This window comes from Lontra canadensis, unplaced genomic scaffold, assembly GCF_010015895.1.
Source record: "Lontra canadensis isolate GAN:19392208 unplaced genomic scaffold, GSC_riverotter_1.0 scaffold335, whole genome shotgun sequence".
Classification (NCBI taxonomy): Eukaryota; Metazoa; Chordata; class Mammalia; order Carnivora; family Mustelidae; genus Lontra; species Lontra canadensis.
This window is the reverse complement of record NW_022631329.1, coordinates 39,396-52,500: the sequence shown is the minus strand read 5'-3', so window position 1 is coordinate 52,500 and position 13,105 is coordinate 39,396. Positions and strand designations below refer to the sequence as shown.

Genomic DNA, 13,105 nt, shown 5'->3' with positions numbered 1-13,105 from the left:
CCCTCTTAAATGAAGGGTAATAACGGTGATAAACAGGCATTAACATGAAACCAAAAGGGAACAGTGGCTTCAGATTCCATTTCAATCAATTTAAGACACATTCGAATGGGGCAGGAGGCCTCGGGGATTGTAGCCGACTGTAACCGGTATCTCCCAGCTTCTGAGGGGTGACCTTGGGGAGAAGAACTCCAGTTTAGAAAGTAAACCCTGGGCCTTGAACGTGCGGTCTTCCAGAAGACGCCAACACGGAGCTGTCCAGCAGCAAACTAATGGCAGCTACAGATGTAATTCTGAATTTGCTAGTAGCTGCATTAAAAGAGGAAAATGAAACAGGTGAGTTTCATTTGAGTAATGTTCGTTCGACCCAAGAGAGCTGAAATATTATCATTTCAACATGTGGTCAAAATAAAAATGATGGAGATGATTTATATTCTTTTTGGGGGGAGGCGGCTGCAAAGTCTTCGAAACCCCATGTGTATTGTACACTTAGCAGCACATCTCAATTTGGACTTGCCACATTTCAAGCGCTCATGGAGCAGGCGGTAGCCACACGGGGCAGGTGGCCACAGCCCTGGAAAGTACAGATTCGACACATCTACACGCCTGAAAAAGGTGAGCAGTTTCCTCTGGTAGTACAGCTCTTCGGGGCACTGCTGCATTTGGAGCCACAGCCTTCGAGATACTCCCAGGCGTGGGTCAAAATCACCACTGTGTTCGCGCTCACGGCTGCGTCGCAGGCTCTCTGCCTCGGAGTGGCACAACGGGTGGGTATTTTATTCAGCAGAGATCTGCAGAATCAGAGCAACCCTAAATAAAATCGAGCCTCCCCCTCCTTGAACAATGAAAACAATCATAGTATAATTAGGCCCATTCCAAAGTTTTCTTAAGTAATTTGACATGCCAGGTTTTTATTGGCTGAAAAGTCCGTCATGAAACACACACACACACCTGTCAGCAATTTAAAAAGGACGGACCAGAGAGCTGTTCAGGAAATAATATCTGTGCTAATTAAAACCACTAGTTAAAAGCTTCCTGTTTCTTCCTCGAGTTGCCCTCAGGAGTGACCTTTCCCTCTCCTCCAGGTTCATTTTTTCATTCGTGGCTAATGTGCTTTCGCTGTCTATGAAGACGGCAAATGAACCTGGGTGGGAGCCATTTACTTCCCTGCTCTTCCAGGTGGAGGTTAGGGCCTGGCGGCCCGAGAGAAGTGATCCAATTCCCGGGGCAAGCCGGTTTCCAAGGATTGCTCTGTGAGGCTTCCAAGGACGCCGAACTGGCCCAACCGCAAGTCTGAATAGGGAGCGGAAGCGTCATCCCCAGGGCAGAGTTGTTCCTCCGAACACTCTGGGTAAAGCCAGGCTCTCCTTGTGTGAAGGGAACAGTCTCTTGGCCTCCCTCCTTTCCCTCAGCTCCCTTTCTCTCTGCTCCGTGTATGCGTTTTCAAAATCTGCAGCACCCGAACCCTTGCCTTCCGCTACTCCTTCCCAGCTGCTCCTGAGTCTTTAAAAGCGAAGCATTAGCTACTCACCCACTGGATTTCTTCAGGACCTTCCACCTTGGGCAGCATCAGGCTTGAGGGAAGGACCCGGGACTGCAGGAGAGTCTCCAGATCCTCTTCGGCCAGACCACTGGACACCGAGTTGACTCTCACACACTTTTCAGTTGGGCCCAGATCAAAGTCTTCAAGAGTTTTTACTATTCTCAGTCGAGCTTCATTCTATAGGTGTCAACAAAACGTGTCTCCTAAGTTTATTTATCATCGAGAGGAAACACAATCCAACGGACTGTGGACCTCCTGAGTGGATTCAGAGTCTGAGCACCATGACTGTATCTGCACATTTCCTGTCCAGCTAATACATGGCATTTGAAATAAGTTGTCCAATCTGACAGACAGGAGACTGATTTCCAGACTTCACTCAAGATGACTGTAACAGAGGTGGCGGCCACTGTCACGCACATTGGTGCACTTCTTAACCAGTGCTGTGCTCTGGCTCACTAGCATTGCTTTCCAACTACAAAGGTAGAATGACTCACGGGGAGCATTTATTGAGCATTTACTAAGCTCTAGGCAAGGTTCTAAGACTTCTACTTGCATTTTCTCATTTAATAAACATAAGGAACTACATAACACATGGATAATGGTAGTCTTGTCTGTCAGCATATTCACAGGAGGGAAAAAAATAAGGATTTGTTTTTCTCTTTTCCACATGCGTCATGCTTTTTAGTCACTTAGACATTTTTTGCAAGTGAGTTGATTTTTGACATTCAATTAAGAGAGCGCTCCCTGGAAAATGACACACTCCACAGTACAAAAAAGCTCCAACTTATTCAGATGGAAGGCAAAAATACCACCAAGAAATCCCATCATGAAGTGGAAGACAAATAATTTTTTTCCCTTTGACTTGCCAGTCTGTGCTCCATAGTTAAGAAAAGCTGAAAGGTTGAAAGCCTGCTTCAGTGTATGAATTGTCCCTAGAAAAACTGTATGAAACCAAGCATGTTATTTATTGGCTCTGAGTTGGGGTGTTGAAGGTGGGGAAGGGGGTGGGGAGAGAAAGGAGCGCATTGAGGGGCTGGGGGTTGGAGTCAAGAGAAAGAAAGCACTTGGGGTCATTACTTCCTGCCAATTTCAGTTTCAAAAACAAGTTCCTTCAACTTGCCAACAGCCCTCAACAAATTTTCATTGTCAGAATGAACACTTATCAAAAGTAGTTTCATTTGGGAAGGGTTTTTATGATACTAATAAAACTTTAAAGCTTCTCGCTGCTGACGAATGTGGTTTAAAAAAAAAGTCTTAACAATATACAGCCATTTGAACAGCAATACTTATCTGGAAAAATAGCAAACCAAAGCGGAGACAAAAAGAGAATTATGAGAGCCGATATTGGGTCTAAGTCGAATCAACAAGACAAGCCAGGACAGTAGATTTAAAGCAGACGGATGTAGGTCTATGACCGAGTGGGAGCAGGGAAGGCTTCCAAATGTGGTCTGAGTTAAACAGTGTGAGGAAACAGTGGCTTAGAGTTGTCAGGTCAGATGGAAACAGAATACGTAGACCAGTTTAAGACAGCCCTGTGGAGCCCTGATTTACAGAGCTCTGACTGCGGGTAATTAGGCCAAGCTTAGACAAAAGCAAGAGCGCCGCACACTAGCTGAAGTGAAGGGTGCTGCGGCCAAGGGTGGCTTGGTTCCACATCCTGCCCTTGGCTATTCCACAGCTATAAAACTCATCCGCTTGCTCTGCCATGCCTTGTTGTTACGTTCACTAACTAGGAAAAACCTGAAGGTGAAGCGTGGAAGTGAGCTCAGTGCCACGGTTCCAAGAACATCCAGAGCTGTCGAGAGAAAATGCCTTCAGCTTTTTGACAGTGTGGGCGTTTAGATCCATAGCCTCTGAGAACCTAAAATGCGTTATGCTCCATGTAGCCCAAACAGCTACAAACTCAGCATTGCTCCAGCTTGTAAATATTTCAACTTCCAGGATTTCTTTCAATAGCAGGTTGGGCTTGTCAAGGGTCTACTGGGACAGAGTGAATGGAAAATGGAAAGGAACGAACTAGATCATTTAGCCTGAAAGGCATTTTAAAACTTGAGTTACGTGAATCGTCATCTACGCTCTACTTTAATCTGTGTGTGTGCCCAGGACGCAGGATCCCTGGCAACGTCGACTTCCTAAATTGTTCATGTCGGTGTCGAACAAAATCTGCCCTCTAAGCTGTTCTGTTGTTTCACTGGATTAGAAAGGGGCTGTTTGTTCAAAGCTTGTGTTCTAACCCGTTTGCAAATTTTTTTTAGATTTAATTTATTTATTTGACAGAGAGAGACAGCGAGAGAGGGAACACAAGCAGGGGGAGTGGGAGAGGGAGAAGCAGGCTTTTCGCTGAGTAGGGAGCCGACATGGGGCTCCATGCCAGGACCCTGGGATCGTGACCTGAGCTGGAGGCAGAGGCCTAACGACAGAGCCACCCAGGCACCCCCCTCCACTACCACCCACCCCCGCCTCCACCCCACGCCCCGGCTTTGCGATTTTTATCTAAAGTCAGATTACCATGGTTTCAGCACATTCCAGTTTACTTAGTAAAATTCAACCCTTGTGAAATTGGCTGCAAATGAAGTACCTAATTCCAATTTTGGGCATAATCTTATTAGTACTTTTCATGTTATAATAACGAACAGTGAATACTCAGCATTTTGTTGGACTTCTTTTTTTTTTTCTTTTCTTGGCTCAGAATGAAAACAAGCTCTTTCCACTTCATCATTCTATACCTTTCCAAAAAAAGATGATGGCTTTGGAGGTATATTGCCACACAACACCCTTATTAACAGGCTGTTGCTTGCTGCAATTTACATAAACCAAGTGTGCGTCCCTCTGCTATGTATTCCAAAATATCCAACAACTTCACTGAATTTACACCAACCAACAAGTATGTTGATTTTTTTTTTCTTTTTGGTGCTATAATGGTGAAATATGTTACTGTGCTAGCAAACACACCCATGCCATCTGTTGGGTGAGAGGAAGGCAGTTTCTAAGAACAATTAAGTTAAGTTCTGGGTGCTCAGCTAGAGAGAGCCACAATCCACCCAGTTGTGAAAAGAAAGAAATTCTGTTCATTCTGTTCTCTCCCTCCCTGATGCCAATCTTTCTTTCTCACAGCTCTCTCCTTTGCATCACCTTGCTCCCTTCACGCTTTCTCTCTCTCTCTCTTTTTCCTTGGCTCCCCCTCAGCCCTGACTATCCTTCCAATTTCTATCTCATGCAGCGGATCAGTAAGACACGGGCCTGGCAGACACCCCCTTCTCTGAAGGGCTATTTAAGTGGTCTGCTGAGATACTGGGAGGTAATATTCCCTGGCAAAAGAAGGAAGAGGAAATTAAAGCAAAAAGAGGTCCCTCAAAAAAGACCTTTTTTGGGGGGTGGTTAGGGGAGGGGTCTTACATTCTGGTGGCAAGCCAGGTTGTTCAAAATGCGGTTTGGAAGGAACTGCACTCTAACTGTGTTAACACTACAAAACGGCCTTGTTAAGCACTTCTTAGTGTAGGATGAGCTTGTCCCACTAAAATCTGACAACCTGGAAAAAACAGAATAATGGAATTAAGGCCTTTCTCAACAGTTACATTAGATCTTTGCGGAGACTAATTATCACAGTGTGTTCTGTAGCATGTCTGATTCCAGAGGTGAACTCTGCAGAGGTCACAAAGGAAGTTGGCCCCAATCAGAATCTTCACCAGCCGCTGTTGTACATAAAAAGTGGTGTCACCAACCTTCCTGCAGCCAATCGATATTCCGTGCCACGGGCTGCTCAGTGCAGTGGACCAGTGGCTAATAAACTTGTCCTTATACATAAGCCACCGTATTATATGACTCTGTCTGGGCCAGGAACCAAGGCGTGCTATGATTTCAGAGACCTGGTTCTTATCACCTGGGGAAGAGACACGCTCGAGTGACGTAAGAAAGCGGATAAATCAACCATCGCCAAGACCCGCAGACTCCAAAATTAAAGGAGAAAATATGCGTGCAGTTGGTTCAATTGGCACCCATTAAAGCTAATAACTAATCATCCTCGCGAGTTTCTAGCTCAGAATGATCAAATCTGCAAAGAAAACAACATCCGTCCACTTTTACACTCCAGTGGAAGAGGTGGTCCCTCGCGGCAGGGCGGCACAGTCTCGCCATCTGGAGAATAAATCGAGTGTGAAGTACAGTATAGTTTGGGACCAAGCTCCGTGGCGGCAGCTCAGCAGTCAGTTCATTAGTTCCCAACTTCCAGGGATTAGAGCGGCATCAATTCTACTGTCGGATAGGAAGAGACAGACAGGATCCGAGCTTCAAGGAGGACTGTGACAACCCGGAGAAGCCCCTTGGGTTTATTTATAAAACTACAAAGTATAAACATACCCAAATAAGTGCCTTAAATAATAGCATTATCACAGTTTCATAACATCTGAATTAACACCTTTCCCTTCTTCCACCCGCCACTCCAACCTCCTATGTTAATGGATAGTCCTTTTCAGTGGAAACCGCAAGGGCACCCTTGATGCGGCAGGAGCAGGGAGAAAGCCGAGCGGCCGAACCTACGTTTGGTAATTAAGAAATATGAAAGACCTTCTAGGCTCCGGGGAGATGCATAACCTTGGTGATTTTTTAAAAATGTGCAATTAATATTTCATCGGGGCTAAAGGCAAACTGCCAGGCCACAGCTTCAGAAACACTAGTGAATTCTGTCTTTTCTGAATGTGTCCATCTTATTTCCATGTTATCTGATTTGTAAAATGAAGTCATAGGCCTGGAGTGCAACAAACTTCAGGCAGACATCCTTGCTATCAGTGTCTACGTGAAAAAATTCTTAAAAATGTTGAGGTTGTTTGGTTTAAAATACAAAATTTGGAGTGAACTTTTCCATGGAAGGTCTCCTTTTTCATATAACTTCTTTTATACATTTATATATATATTTTTACAAAGAAGTGCTTGACATAAAACAGGGCATTGCTTGTGAACTATGTTATTGTATTTTTCTCATAAATGTATAAAAATTTATTATGATCCCAGAGACTGTTGTAGTGACTGCACTGGACAAAAGGCAAATAAATTCTCATTAATTATTATAACGTGGGAGGGTTTCTTTAGAAGGTGATAGTGTTGAGTTTTCTATCCCATTGTCTTTTCCACATGTTAAAGAAATCTTTTGCTTGTTTTTGAAAGAAGAAATTTGACAACAATACTACATATACCATGGGTCAGCTGGCCTAAAATTTCATTCATGGGTAACAGCAAAGGCACAGGTAACAAAAGAAAAAAAAAGTAGACAAATTGGACTTCATGAAAAAAAGTATTTGTACCTCAAGAGACGCTATAAACAGAAAAAGGGCAACCCACAGATGGGCAGAGAATATTTACAAATCATATAACTGACAAAGGATTCATATCTAGAATATATTCAGATCTCCTAACACTCAACAATACCAACAACAAAACACAATTCAAAGAGAACAAAAAAACACAATTCAAAAATGGGCAAAGGACTTGAATAGACATTTCTCCGAAGAAGATACATGGATGAAAAGATGCTCAACATCACTGAGCATTAGGGAAATGCACATCACAGTTACACTGAGATACCACTTCACACCCATTGGGATGGCTACTATAAAACAAAACAAATACGAAAACAAAAAACAACAGGAAAAAACAAGTGTTCGTGAAGATGTGGATAAATTGGAACCCTAGTGTGCTGTTGGTAGGAATGTAAATTATAGCCGCTATAGAAAATAGTATGTCAGTTCCTCAAAAAATTAAAAATAGAGTGATATGACCCAGCAATTCCACTTCTGGGTATATATCCCAAAGCACTGAAGAGAGAGTCTTCAAGAGATCATGTGTGTACCTGTGTTTATAGCAGCGTTATTCGTAATCGCTAAAATGTGGGAGCAACCTAAGTGTCCACTGACAGAAGAATGGCTAAGCAAAATGTGCCATGTATGTACAATGAAATATTATTCAACTTTAAAAAGAGAGGAAATTCTGACAGATGCTACCACATGGGCAAACCTTGAGGACGTGAGGGTAAGCAAAATAAGCCAGTCACAAAAAGACAAATAGTGTTGTGATGCTACTTCAGTAAGGTACTTGGAGTAGTCAGGGAGTTAGAATAGTGGTTGCCAGGTGTGAGGGGAGGAGGGAATGGGTAAGTGTGTAATGAGTACAGCGTTTCAGTTTTACAGGGCTGGATGGTGGTAGTGGTCGCACGACAGTGTGAATGTGCCAGTAACAACTGAATAGTACAGGCAAACATGGTTAAGATGGGAAATTCTGTTATATACACAATACTACAATTTAAAAAAGTGAAAAAAATTTCACTCACTGATTTATCCCACGAAGTATTACATTCTAGGCACACTGCTTATTCTGAAAATGTAGACTTGGGTAGAGCAAAGTCTCTGATGTGTTAATTATAAAAGGTACATTAAAACACAAGTTTATAGTGAAATGCTAAATCAGCTTTCATTCAAGGAACCAAGATGGCTCAGGATGTATGGATAGATAGTTCATAATATGCAACTGGCATTTCTGTCCCTCAGAGACTTAATGGAAAAAGAAAAAAAAAAAAAACCCACAAGAAACAACACTAGAATACAATAAATCTATGAAGAGAATTTATTTTGAAGGTCTCTGAGCAATTAAAAATATTTCTAAAGACATTTAAAAAATGGCCTTAATTTAAGTCATACAGGCCTATACATTCATTAAAATTCACAGAAAGTATGCTTAAAATGTGTTTCATTTTATATAAATTTTACCACAAAAGAGCAAAGAGAATGGTAGACAAATACTGAACTCTAGTCAGTGATATACACAAAGAAGTATTTAAGGGGATGTCTCCTACTGCTATCTGCAACTTACTTTGAAATTAATTAAAAAGTAAATAAATTGATGAATGGCTACAAGGACAGATTAATGGGTAAGTTTTTACTCTGTAAAGCATTAATGGGAGAATATAGGAGGTGAGTATAAGGGTATTCATTGTACAATCTTCCAACTTTTGTGATTTTTAGCGTTTTTAGAATACAATTCAGGGAAAAAAATTTCTTAAAGTACCTCTAAAATATTGATAACTTTTGGAGCTGATTGGCGAATACATGGGGACTCTTGAAGCAATTCTCTTTACATTTGCATATACAGATCGTCCTCAACTTATAAGGGAGTTATGTCCCAATAAATTCATTGTAAGTTGAAAATATCTAAGTCAATAAATATTTTAAGTGGAAAATGTGTTTAATTTACCTAACCTACTGAACGTCATATGTGGGCCTAGTCTACCTTAAACATGCTCAGAACACTTACGCTAGTCTACAACTGGGCAAAATCATCTAACACAAAGCCTGTTTATTTTATAATGAAGTGTTGAATATGTCGCGTAATTTACTGAATACTGAAAGTGAAGAAACCAGAGTGGCTGTTTGGTCCAGATGGCTGTCAGTGTATTGGTTGTTTACCTTTGTGATCATGTGGCTGACTGGGAGCTGAGACTCCCTGCTGCTTGCCAGCACCACGAGAGAGGATCTTACTGCCTATTGCTAGCCCGAAAAAGATCCAAATTCAAAATTTAAAGTGCAGTTGCTACTGAATGTGTATCACTTTTGCCCCATTGTAAAGTTGGAAAATCCTAAATTGAACCATCGTTAAGTTGGGGACCATCTGTATTAGAATATTAGAGTATTTCCACAATAAAATGTTAAGAACTAGTTAATGACTTACATCATATGATTTCACTCACATGAAGTCATATTTTTAAAAAGGTTTTATTTATTTAGTTGAGAGACAGAGATATCAAGAGAGCAGGGGTAGGAGCAGAGGGAGAGGGATAAGCAGACTCTGTGCTCAGCATGGAGCCTGATGTGGGTCTTGATCCCATGACCCTGAGATCTTGACCTGAGCTAAGAATCAAGAGTCGTATGCTTAACCAACTGAGCTACTGAGGCATCCCTCATATGTGGAATTTAAGAAACAAAACAGATTAACAAAAAAGAGACAAAAACAAAGTCTTAAATACAGAGAATAAATTGGTGGTTGCCAGAAGGGGGGCAGATGGGAGGAGGGGTGAAATAGATAAAGGGGACCGGGGTACACTTTGCTGGGCACTGAGAATGTATAGAACTGTTCAATCATTGTACTGCACACCTGAAATTAATATGGCACTCTATGTTAATTATATTTCAATTAAAAAAAAAAACAAGTTAATGACAAGTTAACTTCATTTTACTTATAATTTGTGGGAAATAATTTGGGTGAGATTATTATTATTATTATTTTAAAGATTTTATTTACTTGACAGAGAGAGAGAGAGATCACAACTAGGCAGAGAGGCAGGCAGAGAGAGAGGGGGAAGCAGGCTCCCCGCTGAGCAGGGAGCCCGATAAAGGGCTCGATCCTAGGACCCTGAGACCATGACCTGAGCCAAAGGCAGAGACTTAGTCCACTGAGCCACCCAGGTGCCCCGGTGAGATTATTTTTAGGCTTGCGATTTTTTTTTTTTTTTTTTGATAACTAATCAATGGCTGTTAGTGTATTCAAAGTTGTGCAACCATTGCCACAATCAATTTTAGAATATTTTTATCATCCCCAAAAGAAACCCCATACTTTTCAGCAGTTACTCCCATATCCCCTCAACCCTCCCAGCTCTGGGTAACCACTAATCTGTCTTGTTTCTCTGCAGATCTGCTTATTCTGAACATTTCATATAAATGGAATCATGCAATGTGTGATCTTTTGTGACTGGTTAGTACAATGGTTTAAGGTTTGTCATGCTGTAGCATGTATTAGTTCTTCCTTCTCTATTGCCAAATTATATTCCATTGTACGGATATACCACTTTTAGTTCATCTATTATCAGTTTATGAACATCTTGTTTGTTTTGGCCTTTGGCTACTAGGAAAAACGTTGCTATGAACATCATGTACAAGTTTTTGTATGGTTATCTTTTTTTTTTAAAGATTTCATTTATTTGTCAGAGAGGGAGAGAGAGAGAGACAGAGCACAAGCAGGGGGAGCAGCACACAGAGGGAGAAGCAGGCTTCCCACTGAGCAGGGAGCCCAATGCAGGACTCCATCCCAGGATCCTGGGATCATGACCTGAGCCGAAAACAGATGCTTAACTGAATGAGCCACCCAGGCATCCCTGGTTATCTGTTTCCATTTCTCTTGGGTACATACCTAGGAGAAATTAGAATTGCTGGGTCATAAGGTAACTCTATGTTTAATCTTCTATGTTTAATCTTCTGTTTCCGAAGTGGCTGTGTCAAATCACATTCTGACCAGCAGTATATGAAGGTTCCAATCTCTCTACATCCTCACCAACACTTGTTATGATCTTTTTGATTAGAGCATCCTAGTGGGTGTGGAGTGGTCTCTCACTGTGCTCATTGTGGTTTTGATTTGCATTTCCCTGATGACTAATGATGTTGAGTTATCTTTTCATGTGCTTATTAGCTTATTTTATATCTTCTTTGAAGAAAGGTCTATTTCAAATCCTTTGCCCATTAAAAAAAACTACGGTGAAATACACACAATATAAAATTTTCCATTTTATCCATTTTTAGGTGGGGAGTGGCAGAGGGAGAGGGAGAAACAGAATCCAAGCAGACCCTGCGCTAAGTGTGGAGGGCTATGCAGGGCTTGATCTCACAACCCTGAGGTCACAACTTGAACTGAAATCAAGAGTAGGACGCTTAACTGACTGAGCCACCCAGGTACCGTATTCTAACCATTTTTAAGTTTACCATTGGATGCTCTGAACCACTGTCATAATGTGCAACCATCATGATTACCTATATCTGAAAACTTTTAATAATTTCAAACAGAAACTCTGTAAGCAACAGGCAATTCTTCCTAATTCCCACCTACTCCCCAGCCACAGTAACCTCTAATCTACTTTCTGTATCCATTCTTTTGGGTTTATCTAGGAGTAGAACTGCTGGGTCCTGTCCATCACCTTTACCCCTTCTACTCTTTGACTTTGCCTTCTTCCCACCTGCTTCTGATGGATCATCCTCAACTGTATGTGACAAGTCTTATGGGTTTTTTTTTTTTTTTTTTAGCACCTTGGCAGGCATCCCCATGGGCCTCTGAGGGACCTAAAACCCAAACTCGTAGGGAAATGTGAAGCTAGTGACAAGAAGATGTCCCTCATGGACACGACTGCCTATGCTTTTTCCATTTCTTGTTAACTTTGATTTAGTAGTGTGGCAGAGGTATACTTTGCATACAACTTTTCAAAAGACAAAGTATTTACCTTCTAAAGGTATGTAGTGCCTTTCTCCATGCGAATAACAACCACCACGCTCAGATTTGTCTGTGGAGCTCTGGGGCCTTCCTACTCTTTCTGTTTTCTTTGTTCTCACTCATCACTTGTTCTCACAGCCTCAGAGGGGCAATGGTGTAATTTCTGGTTTCTAGCGGGCAGCAGAGGCTCAAGGGGCCATGAGACTTGTTCTAGGCAGGATAATCTGTGAGTGGAGGAACAGGGTGCTTTGGCATGCTTTCCCCTGGGGGGGCCACTAGCCATGTCTACATGATGTGAAGGATCCAGAGGAAAGAAAGCTAGACAACATCATCACTCATTAGGTATTTTATGTGCTTAAGGCCAAACATCCAGATTCTTGAAAACATTTAGATAACCGATAGGATTTGTCCTTTAAGGTTGTTCATGATTCTGAAAAGAAAATTTCCTGAATACTATCTCCAGATTCTGTCTGATGTCTCTGGTCTGGTGCATTTAAAAATTTTTAGCCAGTAGGAGAGGGATGAGTCAAATGCTATCCACTGTGCTGGGTGCTGGGAACAGGTGCGGAGGGATAGGGACAGATATATAAGTAACTTTATATTGATATATAAGTCAACAGAGGAATGTGTCATCTAGTTGTGGCAATGAAAGACCCACGGAATGAGAAAAAAATTAATTCAAGTTGGTGCAACAGACAAGAGGACCACGGGACTTAGAAACAGAAGGGAGCCCTTCAGATAGGAGGCAGGGGAGTTGGGAATCTCGACAGGTGCAGGGGAGGGGCTAGTACCTGGCAGAGAGCCAGAAAAGGGCAGAGGGCAGAGGCAGGAATAGTGAGTGAATGAAGAGGCAGGTGGTCAGCACAAATGAGGTTAGGTAGGGAAGGTGCTGGCACCAGGAGAAGGACAGAAAGACAAGAGATTCCCAGATGGGCAGGGGTGAGCCCCCATTTAGGGATATAAGGGCTGAAGCCTTATATTTCCCCCTCATTGAGGGAGGAAAGGGTGGTAGGGTTGATGGGACAAGAATGACAGTTCAGTTGAGAAAGTCCTCTCCACAGTGGAGGCTGTTAGTAGCGCCCAGGCCTGGACTGGGAGAGGGACCATCCTCCACTGTTCCTTGACTGCTAAGTGTAGAGGTTCCCTGCTTGAGCTTGCTCTCCCCACGGGCAACTTCTCCATCTTGGAAGCACTCACTTTCATCCCCAGAGGGCCTCTAGTCCTGAAGCTACTCGATTTTGTCTTTGGAATGGGTGTTTTTACATGGGTCTCTGATCTGGGGTTCAGAGTACAGTACAGGTACAGTACAGCGCATCTTCTTTCCTGAAA

General features: G+C 42.3%; 1 protein-coding gene across 4 annotated transcripts in view; it reads right to left on the bottom strand.

Moving 5' to 3' along the window:
* The window catches only part of LOC116862803 (citramalyl-CoA lyase, mitochondrial), a 68,882-nt gene that overhangs the window by 38,534 nt on the left and 17,243 nt on the right, over positions 1-13,105 (bottom strand). For all 4 annotated transcript variants that reach the window (XM_032850221.1, XM_032850220.1, XM_032850219.1 and 1 more), the window contains exon 2: positions 1,529-1,717. In XM_032850221.1, the coding sequence (XP_032706112.1) occupies positions 1,529-1,717 (189 nt within the window). The remainder of the gene's footprint in view (positions 1-1,528; positions 1,718-13,105) is intronic.